General features: G+C 36.3%; 1 protein-coding gene across 1 annotated transcript; it reads left to right on the top strand.

Moving 5' to 3' along the window:
- Positions 1-1,596: 1,596 nt before the first annotated feature.
- On the top strand, positions 1,597-15,915 carry trim8b (tripartite motif containing 8b). The gene is made up of 6 exons (XM_063003011.1): positions 1,597-2,299; positions 10,104-10,199; positions 10,448-10,681; positions 11,170-11,201; positions 11,319-11,434; positions 12,503-15,915. The coding sequence occupies exons 1-6, from the start codon at positions 1,727-1,729 to the stop codon at positions 13,138-13,140; spliced, it is 1,689 nt and encodes a 562-aa protein (XP_062859081.1). The 5' UTR covers positions 1,597-1,726; the 3' UTR covers positions 13,141-15,915.
- Positions 15,916-18,667: the final 2,752 nt, after the last annotated feature.

The following is an 18,667-nucleotide window of genomic DNA, read 5'->3' as shown; positions in this document are numbered from 1 at the left end:
GTGTGTGTGTGCGCGCGCTCTAAGTGTGTTGAAACTCAATTCAGTTCCTGCATTCCATCCCTCAAGAAAACTGCGTGAGGCTATACGGGGGCAAATGACACATATTTACCATGGTAAGATAGGAATGTTCGGACGTTAGAACCGCTGAGGAACAGCGTGAGGACTGTTCAGAGGACCGGAGTGGAAGAAACCAGCTGATTTTTATTAGCGTTTTGACGCCTTGTGAGCTTGAAAGCCGACAGAAAGAAGAATAGAGACGAGCTGCTTTAAGCCGCTTTCTTTTTTCATTTTTAAAGAGAAACGCAAGATGGCAGATGACAGGATGGAATAACGAGGACAGCAAACCGCCGTTTCCTTTAACATATAAACGATTGTACTGAGATTTAGGACTAAAACCGGACACGTTATGATTATTCCCCGCGACTGGATACTAATAAAGGAAATGCTGCTTTGTTTGCTCAGAGGGATGATTAATATTAGATTAGGTTAATGTATACTGACTAAGAAATAGGGACGCAAGTTGTTCTACTTGGAATATTAAATAGACTGATTTGGTAAACATTTAGACTTTTGAACCTTTATGTACACTGAATTTGTGAGCGAAGTGAACGAACCTTTCTGCTCTGTCAGATACCACAGTCCCTAATGCGTTAATATCCCGTACAGATGGATACATTACTGTAGAGTGCTAGTGGTTTACATAAAAGAATAGTGGTTTAACTAAAAGAATAGAATACTCCTCTCATGGGTGACAATTATTTTCACAAATATTAAACTAACATTAATATGCCTTATATTTTTTTCTAATATAACAAGATTGCACACACCTAACACTAGCTTTACCCTGAAGAGCAGCTCTAACAGTCATTAGTATATGATAGGTCAGTTCTTTGCATTATATGTGTATTTTTAGTAAAATCTGTGTTTTGTAATATTAAGTTTAAAAATCGTCCAGGTTGAATCTATGCTATGTAAAGGCCACCTTTACCTCCTACTAAGGGAGGAACTGAAGAGGCATATCATTTAGATGTGTCAGCAGATTAGTCTGTCACACATTACTCAGTTATTTATACATGCACAGCATGACATGCCCTAGTAAAACCAAAAGCAAAATGTATACAAGTCTGCTTTGCATTAAAATCTTTTGAAGCCGGCCTTCTCTGATTAATAAGCAGTGAGAGGCCTGTAATGTGGCATTAGTGCTACTGCATGATATCTAGCTCTGCCTTGTTTTCCATCACCCTAAGAGACTGTATTATTATCTAATAAAGGAATTACTCCAAGGTTCTTCCACCCAATTCGTCTTTGCCACTTTGATTACCATAGTAAGTAATTTAGATATGCTTTTTTGGGCTAATACGTGAACAACTACGCTGATTTAAACCTCATTGATGCCTATTTTATACAGGGATTAGTAAGCAGTGAGAGGCATTTACTGTAGCACAAAATCTACTGTGTGATCTTAGCTGTGTCCAGTTATCTTTAATCCTTACAGACTGTATGATTACCATATGAAAAAAGTACTTTTGTTTTTTTCAGCATAATCTCTATTACAGTTATCAACAATCCAGGCACGTTTCTCTTTACTAAGAAAATAACAACAACCTATTGATTTAACTGACTTTAAGAAGTTTTTCTGTTAAATTTTGTCCACATTAAAAAGTTACTAGGCTGTTTTTTTGTTTGCACGATAACCTGAACATAGGGGAACTTAACATAATCCAAAATGGCTGAAAACTGGAAGAACTGTCTTGAAGAGGAGCTCATATGCCCAATATGTTTGCATGTCTTTTCTGAACCGATTCAGCTACCCTGCAAGCACAACTTCTGCCGGGTGTGTATAAATGAAGCCTGGGCAAAAGATGCCACCATGGTGCGCTGCCCAGAATGCAACCATTCCTACAGCCAAAAACCTGCTCTTGAGAAAAATCACAAACTGTCCAACATTGTGGAAAAGTTTAACACGCTGACCGTGGAAAAAACTCCGACTGTCTTGCACTGCATCCTGTGTCGCCGTGGGCCGCCAATGCCTGCACACAAAGTGTGTCTGAGGTGCAAGGCTCCATGCTGCCAGTCACACGTACAGACGCACTTGCAGCAGCCCTCTTCCAACACGGGCCACCTGCTGGTGGAGGCGTCAGAGGAACGGGCATGGACCTGCCCACAGCACCATGAGTACAGATTATACCATTGTGAGGCTGAACATTCTGCCATCTGCCAATACTGCTGCATGTCCCGGTGTGCACCCCATCATGGCCACTCCGTCTGTGATGTAGAACTGCGCCGCCATGACATTCGGGTAAGAAGGATAATTTATTACTGCACTCACAAAGCACTTTACTAGGTGCTGTAATCTGATTGGTACAATCACTGATTATTTATAAGCTACACCATACAGATCAATTTTGTGGGTATTCAGTTACTAAGTGAAACACATCCGTTACTCTGTACAGATGCTCTGGCAGATGTTTTTTCGATTGTGGACAACTCTCAGCACTGCAATTACACCACCATGCTAATAACATGGTATGACATGGCATGGTGTTGTTCTGCTGTAAGTCTCACATGCAGTAGTGTTATTAGAATTTTGAAAACACCTTAATGTTATTGGATGAAGAATAGTGCTACAACCAAAAATATAAAAGCCAACAGCATCCTGTGATCAGAAAGTGTCAACTGATTAATAACTTGAAAAATACCTCACACTGCAAAAAAAGAAAATTGCTGTAGTCTCTGATTGTACATTTACAATGAGTGCTAATGTAGTATGTGCTCTTAATATAGATGCCAGTAGGTTTGGGCATTGTTTAAAAATCTGTATAAAAAGCACAAAGCAACAGATGGGCTACAGTCACTAACTGTATACAATCTGTATTGTATTGCTATGGTGTAGCTTACAAAAAAAGGCAATTAATGCACGTACCAGATAGGTAATAAAGTGCTTGGTGTGTGTATATGTCTAAGAAACCACACAAGTTACTTCGTAGTGTGCTACTGATGGATTTTGTCATTGGATAAATGTGAAAAAGCTGCGTGTTTACACTAAATACTAAAAAATACACACTAGAAGGCTGTATGTATTGTAAACAGCCTCATGGGTGGCGTGGTGGCTTGGTAGGTAGCGCTGTCACCTCACAACAAAAAGGACCTGGGTTCGATTCCCAGGTGGAGCAGTCCAGGTCCTTTCTGCATGGAGTTTGAATGTTCTCCATGTGTCTGCATGGGTTTCCCCTGGGAGCTCTGGTTTCCTCCTACACTCCAAAGACATGCAGTCAGGTTAACTGGATATACTAAAATTGCCCTGTTTGTGTGTGTGTGTGTGTGTGTGTTTTTGCCCTGTGATGGACTGGCGCCCTAACTGGGGTGTTTCTGCAACCCTGAATAGGATAAACTGGTGTACTCGGCCAGGCTTAGCCTGTTAGAAGGTGACATGTTAAAAAATGTTACCTTGGCAAAAACAATGTTTCCTCATAGTCTTGCATTTAAGATTTAAGCATTTTATGATAAGCCATTTCTTTTTAGGAATATTTCACTTTGTGTTTGTTTTTTCCATTGATAATTTGTTTTAATGTTGAATCTATAGCATTTAAAAAATTCTCTCTCATAGTCCATTAATCAGTTAGTGTTTGTAGTGAGGTAGACATTTGCAACTTAAATGATTTACTTAACTTATGCTACTGAGCACAGTACAGCTAATAGAGTTTAATCCTATCAAAAGTTGTATAGAAACTAAGCCTGGTTACCAAATTAAAAGTGTTGATTCTAAAAAGAAGACCTATTAGTTCCTGGTGGTTCTTTAATGCATATATGCAGGTCTCTATATGACAAAATCTACAGGATGCAAACAGCCATACATTTTGTAAGATCTGGTCCACAAAATTACAACAAATCTGTTTGTAGGACCTTTATCATTAGATCCATTAACCAAGAAGTGCATCATCACTATAAAGACCGGTAACTATTATTTATATTTTTTACATTTATTTGTCACTTGAACACAACCTAGTAAAGTAAATTGGAAGATTTTCTTTAATGGGTCTGTAATGCTCCTTGGAGCTTGCTTCGTGGTCATTTTTTTAATGCCGCTATTGTCCAAGCAATGTAGCTTAGGCATGTGTTTCTTAATTATGCACATATTTTCAGTTCAATAAATTCCTGATTCACTTATCAGCTAATGATCAAGCCTGATCTAGGTAGACCTGAGTGTTTAAACCAGGAAGAGATTAACATGTGAAGGGTAGAGGTACTCCAGGACCAGGACTGAAAAAGAGTGGCCTGTAGGACAAAAAAAAAACATGTGGGAACATAGGAAGTAGGGCATCATTTTTTTTACAAAATACTAAAAAGTCATTGTTTCTTTGCATTACTCATTTTAATTGGTTGTTAAATGGGCATTTTATTTTGTAGTTTATCCAGTATTTCTAATGTAAATTACAATCTCCATAAAACTTTGATGTTCTTATTCATCAATAACAAACAAAAAAATAAGGAAAGATGAATATTTATTGACCAAAATTTGCTAAAAATGTGTTAACATGGTTACTGAATAGAATATTAAATCTTACTGTTATATGACAATATTAGCATGAGAAAATGGTTTGAAACAATACAGTAACATTCTGTTATCTGTGTGGTATGTCTATGTCTTACATAACCACATTCTTACCTCTGAAAAGAAATGCTTCTCTGTGGGTGTGAATTTAAAACATTTCTTTGATGACTTTATTAACACGTTCCTCAGAAATGAGGTTTGCATCATTTGTCTGCCCATTCGATTTCCTTTATAATTGAATTTTTATAAACATGCTTTTATCAGTAATTATCCCACATTAAAATAGCTTTTGTAAGAAACTCCCCATGTCTTGTTAAGCTTTAAGTTTTTTGTTTTTTTTAATTTTGCATTATGTAGTCACACAATTTAAACATGAATTACAATTGTGTTTTAAGTAAACAGACAATATAGTCTCATTAATAAAAGTGGTCAATTCTTGTCAGTGGTCACAAAGACAGAATTTAGCTGGATATTTGTTATTTTGTTTTTAAGAATGAGTTACAGAAGGCTGGCATCTGATATTGTTTTAATTTGGTTTTATATCAAATAATTTATTTTATCATACTTTTTGAAAATTTCTTTCTTTCATTTGCATTAAAACCTTTTCTTTGTGACTCAAATGTCTAGTATAGATATCAGTGTTTCTGCTTTTCCTCTTGTCTATTTGCCTTTCATATAATTGATTTTTAGTTGGGCTGAGCTACAAAGACTCAATACTGAGTTCTTCTCTGCCCTTATCTCTCTGGCCCAGGTACATTCTTGCTGGCATTTAAGACAGAGGGGGGTGTCAGGTTGTAGCTAAAGGATTAAATTAAAAGCCATTTTTTCTGTTGCACAGATGTAAAAAACTTAAATTTGAATATTATTTACTGTGGATATTTTTGCTTTCCTCTGCTGTTATTATTGTAGAGAATATTGAAAGGTTTATTATTCTTGTTGCACAAGTTTAATCCATAGTTTGCTATGGCAAGGTAAACAATGGCTTCTGTTGGTTAATCTGTACAGACTCAATAGCACAGTCAATAAATATGTTACCCATTATGAATGTGGGTAGCAAAATTTGGGTCTGTGTATTTAACATTTTACACAGACATAAATAAGTGTAGTTAGAATGAGTTGCTTCCATCAAAAATAAGTAAGGGGCTGAATGGCAGGGTCATCAGCTTTACTTGAAGAAATGGATGTGACTGTCCTTGATGCTGTCCTTAAATAACAGTGCTGCTAAGTAGGCTACTCCCACTCACCCTAGAGAGAGGGATGGCAATACCAGAGTTGCCATGTAATATTAGGTTTCTCTCTCTCAGCCTCTGCCAGCAGCCTAAACATATCAGTTGTTGCAGTTAAATCATAGACTCACCTCTTGTCCTAGTATCAGTGTGTGTTGATTGTTAGAATGTGAATGCTACAATCTGAATTGTGAATTGAATAACAAATTTCATACAAAACAGAATGCAACAATTACGTCTTCAGATTGCTTACATAATTTATCTGCATTTTATGTAGTAGTACATAGATTTTGGTTTCTTAGTAAGTTTACTTTTTTATTCATAATAATCTTGCAGTAGGGTTATGGATGGGTTTTCAGGTTTCATGTAAACACAGCTACTGATCTTTTACTTGGATTAATTACTTATTAGCATAACTGTAAAAATTGCTGGGTGTTCATACTTCTTGCAATGAATAGACATAATCTAAAGGTTTTTTCTTTGTCATTTTAGTAGTGTTTATGTTGCAGTACTTGGTGAAACATTCTTTTGCCTTGATAACCTCTAATAAGCGATTTCAGTGAGTGATGATAAACTTCTGACACCTAATGTCGAATGCAAAAGCTTCCCGCTCATTGAGGATTGACAGCTTTTGTGCTGCAACTGCTTTTTTTAAATCCCACCAAAGATTTTTTTAATGGGATTTAAATGTTGTGACTAAGAAGGAACTCCAGGATGTTCCAGAACTGATTCCTTAACCAAGCTTTGATTGACTGAAAAGTGTGCTTAAGATCATTGTCTTCTGGGAAGTCCAGTTATCACAAAGATTTAATTTTACCACAGAAGGAATAACGTTCCTCCTGATATTACCTTGGTATTTCCCACCACCATGCTTGACTGTGAGAATAGTCAAAAGCCTCATCTAGACAAACCGCTGATCCATATGGCCAAACAGTTCCATTTTTGATTTGTCACTCCATAGAACTGTGCATAACTGTGCCTTCTCGTGTATTTTAGTCAAGCTATCTTGTGCTTTATGGTCAAGAGTGGAATGAGACATGGGGTTTGGCCATGAAATCCTGGTTAAGTGATCTTCATATGGCTGCCACTGATGCATTTGTCCCAGCCTTCATTAGGCCAAGTCTTTTCAGTAACACAGAGTTTTTGTTCTTTTTTTGGTCCTTTTTAAGATTGCTAAGGCTTTTGGATAAAATGTTGTATACCCATTGTCTTTTTATTGCTTTTTAATAAAGTGATCTCCTCTCCCAGCTTTTGTAAAAGCTCCCTAGTTTTCACTATGGTTGCCACACCTTGAACACTTGAATCTCTGTGTGGGGTTTATGTATGACATCACAGCTGAAGCAAATTATGGGCCGTTATTGAGTTTCAAGCGCTTTAATCATGTTGTAATCCAACTTTAGGTAATATAGATTAGCATATGGTTTTGGGATCAGTAATATTATGTGAGGGTTAAATAATTATGACATTGCAGTATTAACAAATACTACATTATTTTTCCTTGCTTCTATTTGCTTTAATCTTCTATTTGCTTTTTCATTTAAAATCTAGCTCTGCAGAAAGGTTTATGTTATAAATTCTTACTTAGTGAATATTTCTGATTGCAGCTGTATGTAGTTTCAAGCTAGCTTCTACTGTCAAATACTTTTTTACTATTAATTTGTATTATGACATTTAAGTATTATTGTTACATATCATTTGTTTCTTTTAAAAGCTGTCTTATTCAGCCACTGCCATATTTTTCACACAGTGTGCTATTTATATTTTATAAGTCTACATCGCACAATGCAAGTTGTTTTTGAAAAAACAGCTGCTTTGTTGTGGATGTAATTTTTACAGTCTTGCTGTTTATAGGAGTTCTAAATTTGTTTTAAGTATCTTGTCTTTATATTTTATTTTGTAGTAATGTGTCCAATTTGGCTGGACGGCCAACTCTAGGAAGGCTTGAGGCTGTGCCAAGCAAAATTATTGAAACCCTTGTGGTCCTGGAAACACTAAAAGCCTAAGATATTGTTTTAAATTCTTTTTCTGGTCTGTCATTAGCCCTGCCACTGGAATTCACTACCTATGTATGTCATCGTTGTTAGGTGCAGGAGTGTTTTTGACCCTGTGTCTCTGTGTGGAGGTACAGCTTCGAGAATTAGCTATAGCTAAATTTGGCTATAGTAATTAAAGTAATGTGAATGCTTTAAAGAAAAGCTTTATAGCGCTATGAGAATTGGACAATGCCCTCTGCTAGAAGCTTTAAAGCATCAACTGTGTGGTTTGGTTTGCACTGGAAACAAGCATTTTTATCTGGCAGCCAGCTTGCATTCATTACACAGCTTTGCACCAGTATGCACACAGCGAGGGTCACAGCTATTTGTCTCTGACATGCAGGCCGACAAAGACAAAATGGGGAAAGATAGTGTGAAATATATGTGTTTCTGCTCCCCCTTTTTATTTTTGCCTTCTGTTTTTTTCTCTTAATACCTTCCCCATACTCCTCTGCAGCATACACAATAAAACAAGTAGCTGAAATAAAAAAAAAACAGCTTCGTTACCATGACAGCACATCCACCTTCTTTTGGGGGAGGCTGGCTTTTACATTAGACGGAGTTAAATTAAGACTAATTTGTTTTTTGTTTTGTTTTTCACTGTTACCAGTGACCTGTTAATTTCCTAAGGCCATTCTGGATTGTGTTACTCCTATGTATACCATTTATTATAAACAGGAAAGTAATTTAGATTCGACTAATTTGAATACAATTAAAAGACGCTTATAAAAGACACTATAATTTTAATTGCTTTTCTTAATCATTTCTATTCTGTTTCATCTGTAATCCACATTTACTATTAATGCAAAATGCAAATGTCTTCAAAGTATTTCCAAGTGTTTAGTATTTGTACTGCATTTGCCAATTTCATTTAGCTAGTTTTTCAGCTTGGTCATACCATGGTTTGTAACAAACATTTCTTTAACATGTAGATAACTTGTCTTATTGCAAATGAATGAAACCCAAGCTACTTAAAATGTATTCTAATGTGCTCTATAAGTCTAATCAATGAATAGTTTGCAAAAACGTTTCTTCATTGAGAAGAGCAGATTGACTTTGTGTTTGAATCATCTAATTGTGCAATTTATAAGGATTGTGCAATAACGTTCTTTAAAAAAAATACTCTTTAAAACTCACACCTGTATTTGTGCATCTATATGTGTATATGTTTATTTGTAAATACATATGTGTATTTACACTGATCAGCCATAACATTAAAACCACCTCCTTGTTTCTACACTCACTGTCCATTTTATCAGCCCCACTTACCATATAGAAGCCTGCTTTCACCCTGTTCTTAAATGGTCAGGACCACCATAGAGCAGGTATTATTTAGGTGGTGGATCATTCTCAGCACTGCAGTGACACTGACATGGTGGTGGTGTGTTAGTGTGTGTTGTGCTGGTATGAGTGGATCAGACACAGCAGCGCTGCTGGAGTTTTTAAATACCATGTCCACTCACTGTCCACTCTATTAGACACTCCTACCTAGTTGGTCCACCTTGTAGGTGGTAAAGTCAGAGACGATCGCTCATCTATTGCAGCTGTTTGAGTTGGTCTTCTCCTAGACCTTCATCAGTGGTCACAGGACGCTGCCTACGGGGCGCTGTTGGCTGGATATTTTTGGTTGATGGACTATTCTCAGTCCAGCAGTGACAGTGAGGTATTTAAAAACTCTATCAGCATTGCACACACTAACACATCACCATTACTGTCAGTGTCACTGCAGTGCTGAGAATGATCCACCACCCAAATAATACCTGCTCTGTGGTGGTCCTGGGAGAGTCCTGACCATTGAAGAACAGCATGAAAGGAAAACAGATGGACTACAGTCAGTAATTGTAGAACTACAAAATGTTTCTATATGGTAAGTGAAGCCGATAAAATGGACAGTGAGTGTAGAAACCTGTAGGTGGTTTTAATGTTATGGCTGATTGGTGTATATGTGTGTGTACGTACATGTACGCTCAAGGAGATGCTCAAAAATTTCGTTGTACACTGTGCAATGACTAAAGGCATTTTATTCTATTCTAATTCATCAAAACACCTTGGATTCTGAAATGTCCTTAGCCCAGATACTTTTTTAGCCTGGATAGTGGATGATTAATGAATAGTACTTTAAGATCAGTGGAACTGATTGTAATTTTAGTAGGTGTGTGTGTCTGTAGTAGTGTCTGTTAGTAAGAGAATCATAGCACATACAGTGTGTGTAATGTTGAAAGGAAGGGTAATGGCTTTATTTGCTACTGTATTTTATTGAAGTGACATTGTCCTTGTTTTTCCCTCTTGCAGCAAATGTTAATAAAGCAGCAGGACCGGATTGAAGACCAAGTGCAGGATATAGAAGAGCAGCTCTACAAACTTGAGTCAGACAAATGTCTTATAGAGGTGTGTTTCCTTACGTTCTCAATTCACTTACATTTGAAATCTAATCTTTATACGTATGTTTCCCTGTTAACCTATGCATAAACCAGATAATCAGCTTTACCTTAATCCAGTCCTTTACTGAACACTAAATACACTAAATATCCAGTACCCTTCTCATGGCTCCTTCTATATAGGTTTGATGAATTATTGTGTCAAGATTCACATAATGCTGATATTTAACTAAACATATTGAATCACTGACTCATCAGGACAAGGTGCAGCATCTAAAAGAGGAGGTACAGTTACAGTATCAAAAGATGCAGCAGTTGTTGGAGGAAGACCTTGGAAAGACGCTGGAGGTGCTGGATCAGGCACATGCTAAATTCTGTCAGGAGAACTCCTCCCAAACTCTACAGCTCAACCAGAAGCGCCAAGAGGCCAAGAAACTCCTCGGTTCCATGCAGATGGTCTTCGATAAGGCAGAGGATATCACATTCATGAGGGTAATATGATTTTTTTGTGTGTTTTGAATAGGCATGTTGGTATCATAACTGTAAATGAGTATTTAAAAAACTTTTTTACCTGGGGTGGCACAGCAATCTAGTTTGCAAATTCACCACTGCATAGACCACAGTCTAAACATCTAAAAATATGCTATGCCATGCTCATGTCCATTATTGTCTTCTAGGATATTTATGTGGCTGTTATCTCTTGCTTATGCTTTGTAAAGATATAAAGTTATTTTTTTAAATACATGTCCTTTGCAATTTGTGTATTTAATTTGTATTCCTGCACATTCAGTTTGATGTGACAGTTATCAGTTTGGTTATGCAGTGTCTTTGAGCAACATGGACTGATGGGTATTTAGGGTTAACTAATGGATAACTAGCTAGCTTTCTTTAGAATTGTTTGTTTTTCGTTCTTGTTTTTACATCAGGATTCTAAAGACTGACATCTGAGCTTTAACATTATTGTTTTTATTTCTTTTCAGAATACAAAATCTGTAAAGATTGTAATGGACAGGTAAGTCTGCAGTACAGCTATAAACTTTTGGAATGTTGAAAGTACGTTTACACTATACGTGTGTCATACAGTACTTTTATTGCATGTCAGTTTAATAAACGTTTGTGTTTGCTCCAGGTCACAATCATATTTTGGCAATACCTTACCACCTTACAAAGTTGGCAGCCTCAATTCCAAGCTGTTTCTCTCAGAAATCACAAAGAGGGAAAAAAACCTGTGCAAAATGCTTGAAGGTATATCTGCTTACTCTTCATGTAAATTGTTTCTGGATTACTATCAAAGCATGGCTCTCAAACTCAATTTCTGCCTGGGTTATATCAGCATTTTGGGTGTTTTTAAAAGAAAATAAACTAAAGCTAACTCTGTGTGTTGCATAACATTTCAGGTTAACATGGGTTTTATTCATAGAGATTTATTCATGAAGAGGTTTAACCCCTTGGTGCACAGCCTTAATTTGGCATCTCCTTAAATCCACCTGGTTTTATCTACTTATATTTAAGTACTGTTATATTGGCTAAAATAAAATGTGGCATTTAAAATTAATTGATTTAAAGCTTTTAATTTTACTCATTTGTATTAATGATGGCAACAAACAGAGCAATAAACGCAATTATAAAACAGTAAACACTCTTGGCAATATGTTTGGAAAATTTGGGGCAGATGTTCAAAAGCATTCAAATTTTACACAGCTCAATTTATAGGCTCGTTTTATAGACTATCTTTAAGGACATCCAATTGTATCAAAATCTATCCAAAGATCATAAGCAATTACATTTTACCTGATATATTTAGTAAAATTGTCACTGTGTGGAGACCAAAAGGCCTCAAAAAAAAATTTTGGGATTGGGGTGGGGGAACCAAGAAGTGCTATCCATTATGTGGTTGTGGGGTGTTTATGCAGCAGTCAGCCAGTCTGAGCAAGTATTTTTAGGACTAGTGGTCTTTCATTAAAAAAAATTAGCAAGACTTGGTGTTTAAACCAGCTTGGTTGTTAAAGATCAAGGAGCAGTAGCAGTAGTCATTGAAGATGCAATGACAGTAAGGATTATGTTGATCACCAAAAGAATATAACTCTTGCCTGATGCCTACTTGTACATTTTAAATAATTAATTAATATTAAGTATAGGGCATTGCTGTATCTTTTTATGTCTTTGCGCATAATGGATATTGATCATTAGTCAGTTGGCTGTATTTGGCTTAAGGATTTAAGTTTGACACCTGTAAACTGAAGGCTTGTTTTTACATTAATAAATGAATAATCTAATAATACCACCCTTCTTTTCTCTGTTCTTATGTCTCAGCTCCATTTAGCGCTCCTGCAAACTTCTTCCAGACTATTCCAGCATATCTATGTTCAGAGAAGCGTAGACACACTACGGCTTTTTCTGAAGCAGGGAGCAGTAGTAAAGCTAGCTCTAGCTTCATGGAGTCCTCATCCTCATCTGGCCCTGCTGCAAAGCAGCCATGCCTGAATCTGACTGCAGCTCCAAGCTCCTCCACAGGTGAGAACCAGTCCTCTCAACATGCTCTGGGCTCCTGCAACTCTGGAAACAGCAGTGCTGCAACCAGTTCCCAGTCCATGCATCAATCTGGCTCTGTGTTTCCCCACTCGCATTATCCGAACAGCAGCACGTCACAGCTGCCTCAGTACGGAGGACGCAAGATTCTCATGTGCACGATGGACAACTGCTACTGCTCGGGTGTACCCTCAGTGTCTAACCCTAGAGGCCATGCACCCTATCCACGATCCGGCTCCTTTCCGTGGCCGGTAAGCTCACAGGAATACTCCCATCAGCCCCTGCCCTCAGCTCCTGCCATGTCTCAGTCTCTGCAGAGTCTGTCCATGCGGGACTGGATAGATGCCTCACAGTCACACAGGCATCCTGACTTCTATGGTCTCTATGGCCAGTCTTCCAACAAGCACTATGTCACCAGTTAACCCCAGCTCTCGTGACTGCTGTCAGTCACACAACATGCTAGGTTTTTCCGATGTAAGAAAATAAACCAATTTTTCCCCTCAATCAATAACTTATTTTCTCCTATTCAAGCCAAGTGCACACTATGCTATTTTAGTCCTAGTTTTTCATTTGCTGACAAAATTAGGGCAGCTGTGTGAGGCCCTACAGTTCTGAGCTCTTTTGTAATGTAAGCAGTCTAGCTACAATTTTGTTATGTCAGTTTTTTTTTCACACCTTGTTTGAAATAATCAGCAGTTCGTGTGAGGTCCCCAATTATAGGAGGGAACTCTGAGGCAAAAAGCAAAAAAAAGAACAATACTACAGTACTATATAGTATGTCCTATTAGTACAACACTGTTGGTATTGTAATCTCAAACATATGTTTTGGTATGAGATTTGAGACACAGCACTCTTAGCAAACATGAAGCAGCAGTGCGTCTATGTAAAGCGGGTAGATGGATATTTTAGCTGAATATTTTACCCAATTTTAACTAAATGTTTAACATTTTTAGTTCTTTCTGTTAATGATTTTGTAGATGGTTTGTTCACTGTTCCTTTATCATGCACTATGTTTAAAAATAACAGACCCCAGTGTCTTCCCAACAATTTATCTATTTTTTTCTGGTTATTTTGCACAAGGAAACGCAAAAAAGTCAGCAGTGACAAGGTTCTCAGACTCTTATTTTAGCACTAACATGTACAGACAGTGAAGTGTAGTGAGTGTAGAGCACAGATGTATGTATGATGTATATGCAGTGTAAGACCCTCCCTAGTAATCAAATGTGTGGTGTGCTTTTCTATGTTCACAGCAAGATTGATCGTTTGCAACTAAAGTGTTTAGTGTGAACGATAAAAAGATATTGAAAGCAGTGTAGTGTGCACTAGGCATTAGGTAAACCTGAAAAGTCCTAAACAGTAAAAAGATTACAAAATAAAGCATAATTTTGCACATAAACTCAAAGGAATAACGTTGCTACTTGCTACAATTAAATAATACTAAACATTTTTCATGACGCTGATGTCCAACACTACAGTCTGTTGTAGTCATTAATAACATTGCACTTATTGTAAATTCTAATTACTGTTTTATTTTTAATTATGGTTCACCAATATTCATGTCAACAGACCGTTAACAAGAAGTACTAATTACAATGCATGTCCCCATTCCATATTTTCAGTTTCCTTTGCAATACCAATATTAGAGCTCTTACACACACATGATTCTGACATCATCACAGTAACCAAGCCAACTCTTTACAAGCAAGTTGGGATAATTTTACTGTCCTTTTAACCTTATTTGTAATGATCTAGTACAGAATATGTCTATTAAATATGTAAAATCCAATCCAGAATTTTTGCCAGTAGTCATAATATGGTCTTATTAAGAGTGTTAAACAAATTTCATAATACAATAGGATTAATTTTTTGCACCACTATACATCTTGATTATATGGGGGGCGAATGAGTAACTCACAAACTAAGGGGACATCACCACAACTGAGTGTAGCATACTTAAGGTATTGGCAATGTCACATGATACTCAGGTTTAGCAATTTTAGCACACTGTCACCATTCTAACATTGTTAAAGTTGATGGGAAAGCTTATCATTTGTAGTGTTTCCAAACAGACTTTTATTTTCAGCTCAACATTTATAATAGCTTGGCTAATTAGTTTTTGGTTTTTTTTACTTTGAAACCCAACATTGAATAATCCAACCGAAAATTGTAGCCTTACTACTTTTTAGTATTGCTGCTTGTTTTAACAGCCAATGATGTGAATTTTAGAGCATTGCAGAGCAGGTTTTAATGCAATATTATGATTACTGTTTCATAATTAGAAATAGCTATTTTCAGTTTGCAATCCTTGTAGTATTCCAACCCTTGTTAAAAAATGAATATGCATATTGTTACACCCCTAATTCTTGCTCTTCGGAATATTCTAATTGAAAAAAATTAATTGTAATTGGTTATTTTAATCAGAGAGGCACTTCATGTGATACGAACATGTGCTTATTTGTACAACTTTCCATGTAGGTCGGACTTTGTTTATCTTTGTTGGTTTGTTCTTAACAAAAGTAGAGATACACTTTTATTGATTTTGTTTGAGTTACCTGCAAATGTTAACAGGTAAATTAGTAATTGTATAGATGCATAGATAGGTAATGATGCAATATTATTTTCAGTAGCATGTGTGTGTGTGTGTGTGGAAATGCTCTTTTCAACTTGTGGACTTGATTTTGACTGGCTGTGCAAAACGAACAGTCCTGCCTCTCACTGCCTAAAAGGCCTCATGAAAAATGCTTTTTAAACCCAAATTAAACTTGTTTTCATGTTATATTGTTACCCATATTTTTGCTTTTTATCTTTCTCTGTTTACTCTCAAATCATTTGCACCTGATCGTGGGAGAATCAAAAGTTGGAAAACTTAATGCTGGAACTACATTCCTCATTTTGAATTATGATTGCAGTACTTGTTCTTTTTATCATTGCTGCCAGCAAGCAAACAAATGTATGGCTTCCTGTTTGTTACTGATTGCATGTGGGAACAGGTTTCTAAGCACTTGCAGTAAAATTACAAAAATGCAGTTTTGAAACAGGGAGTAAAAGTTTTTTTTTTAATCTTCAGTAATGACAAGAACTGACCAACGAAAGAAAAGAAACTGATTATAAAATGATTTTGTAAATTTTTGTCAACTAGAACTGAAGACTTGTAACTGAAAAATAACATTGTTTCAAATAAAAATGATTTCAAACAATGATTTAAAGACTTAATTCTGTATCCAAACCTTGAATTTTACAGTCTGTTGAGCAATAAATGAGTAAGTCACTGTGATTTATTAGGCATTTAATTGAGTTTGACATAGTTGTGTTGTAACTTAATGGCTGAGTGAGAATGTGGGTCAGAGTTTACAGTTTGGTCTAAAATACAAGACATGAATATGAAGCTGGTCTCCTTTCCTGCTGAAATAGCCTCTTTTGAGAGGATTTTAGTGAAATTGAGTAGAGATATGGGGTGATAATGCCTGACTGGCTCACAGTCAGCACTGCAATTTATCTAAAGACATTGGATGAGGTTGAGGTCAGGATTGTGGAGCTTAATCTGTACATTGATGCACTCATTCTAAAAGTATTTTTTATTTAAACAATTCCATTAATGTGGGACACAGTTATTTAAATTCTATGGTAAAGTGTTTTGATTTTCATTCATTTGATCTAATAAACCCAGCCAATGTCATTAAAGCAGTCATGTGCTTTGCACCCCCATCACATAGCATTTGGCTACCTTGCATTTCCCAAGTGTCTGTTTAACCCAGATTTGTCTGCAGGATTAGGCATTATTTATTTCTTCAGAGAATGTGGTTCCACTGCTCAAGAGTCCAGTAGTGCACACTATTCTATTTGGGTAGGTTTTGACGCAGTGAGGGTGTTATAATTGTGTGCACCTGCTTGGCCTTGAAAACACAATCAATACAGCTTCAAGAAACAGGCATGACCCATTTTACTCCTAATGTTTGATGGATATCCGAATTATTATATACATTATACATATACAATTTATGTGTATTCATACAAACACAACACTTTATTAGGTACACTTATTTGGTAAATACATTCATTCTTTCATTAACTACACCTGTTTTTCAGATAAACGTTTTGGGTATACAATTACTGTAGCCCATCTGTAGCTCTGTGTAATTTGTCACCCCCTCATACCCCATTTATTAATTGAAAGGGAGCATATGACTCCCCAAAGTTTATATACATTAATAAGGAAACTGGTATGTCATCATAACAGTCTTTTAAAAAACGTTCTGTAACTTTGTATATTGCCAGTTGCAGTATAAAATTACAAACTCAAATCAGAAAAAGTTGGGACAGCATGGAAAATGCAAATAATAATAATTAAAAAAAAAAAAACACAGACTCAGACTTTCCTGGATGCTGCTTTTGTACCAAACCATGATTCACCTGTTCGGAATCACATAATTATTTAGTTTTTTCACCTCATTACTAACCCTAAATTGCCCATGACCCAACTATTTTTGGAATGTGCTGCAGGCCTGAAATGCAGGAATGGAGGTATATTAACAAATAAAAATGAAGTTGAGCAGATAAAACATGAAATATCTCAGGTTCATCCTGTCTGCAATCAAATAAAAGTCAAAGCTCTGGTTTTCTCCCACAGTCCAAAGACATGCAAGTGAGGTGAATTGGAGATACAAAATTGTCCATGACTGTGTTTGACATTAAACTTGTGAACTGATCATTCTTGTGTAATGAGTAACTACCATTTCTGTCATGAATGTAACCAATGTGTGTTAAACATAACTTTAAAATCCTAATAAATAAATAAATATGTATTATACATTATAGTGTAATGCACTTAGATCTAAAATTCATGTGGTCACAATACAGCCCCTGAAAAAGTCTAAAAAACTATTAAGATAAATTAAGTTTTTTTACTCTCTAAATGTGTTTCTATGTGCTAAAATAATGTAATTGGATTAGCCACTGCCTGACTGATTTAGACAAATTCTCCATGTGTGTTGGCAGATCATAGCTTCTTTTAATGCTTTTAGTTGTACTTATGAGGAGGAAGCAACCCACAGAGACTTTTAAACATCCTCGTAATGGTTTGGAATGTGTCCCAAAAGGACAAAATGTATTTGTTCATTGATCTATTTTGACAGCAGCACAGCATAGGCCTGTGTGCTCTTTTCACAGTGTACAGTCGGTTTGTTCAGATACTGGCCTCCACTGTGGGGAAGGAGTTTCAGTACTCTGGCTAAATGTGTGCTTTTTAAAACGATTTGCCATTTTTAGCAGATATCATATCTGCATTAAATAGCATTAAATGTATCCAGGCAAGCAGGAAGATGTTTTAAATGTAAATGAACGTAAAAGAAGCAGCACCATTCAAACACGCACACTAACACTTTGAAAAGACTGAAACAAATATCATTAAAAGACACTAATTGCTTTCAGCAATGCTACCAACAACACTATTACCTTCTATTATCCTACCGGCTGTTACAGGTGCTGATGAATCAAACCCTCACTGCACATCGGCAGTCTCGTGTTCTACCTGGTATTTTGACTTTTCCGTGTTGATAATGAAGCTCACGAAAGGGATGTTGTATTCTATTTGAGCAAAATGTTGATGGTGCGACAACATCCTTCGAATCATAGTGTTTCACAATTAAAGTCTGAGTTGTTGATGCAGCATTTAAAAAAGTCCTTGATTTGCCATCTTCTCTTTAGATAGTGCAGTTTTAAAAGAATTATCTCACAGTAAAAAGTTACTGCCTATAAAAATAAATCAATAAACAAATAAAGGAGTAAACAAACTTAATGACAAAAAAAGATTTAAATTAATTCACTAATGTATTTGGTTAAAATATCTAAAAACATGAAGCAGGGAGGACATTGCTTTAGCTAGCAAGGTTGGAGGATGATTAAAATGATTGGTCAAAATCTAATTTAGCACATTATTTACTCAGTATGGAA

The sequence above is a fragment of the Trichomycterus rosablanca genome, chromosome 10 (genome assembly GCF_030014385.1).
Source record: "Trichomycterus rosablanca isolate fTriRos1 chromosome 10, fTriRos1.hap1, whole genome shotgun sequence".
NCBI classification, from domain to species: domain Eukaryota; kingdom Metazoa; phylum Chordata; class Actinopteri; order Siluriformes; family Trichomycteridae; genus Trichomycterus; species Trichomycterus rosablanca.
The sequence above is the reverse complement of the archived record's forward strand: the minus strand, read 5'-3'. Positions and strand labels throughout refer to the sequence as shown.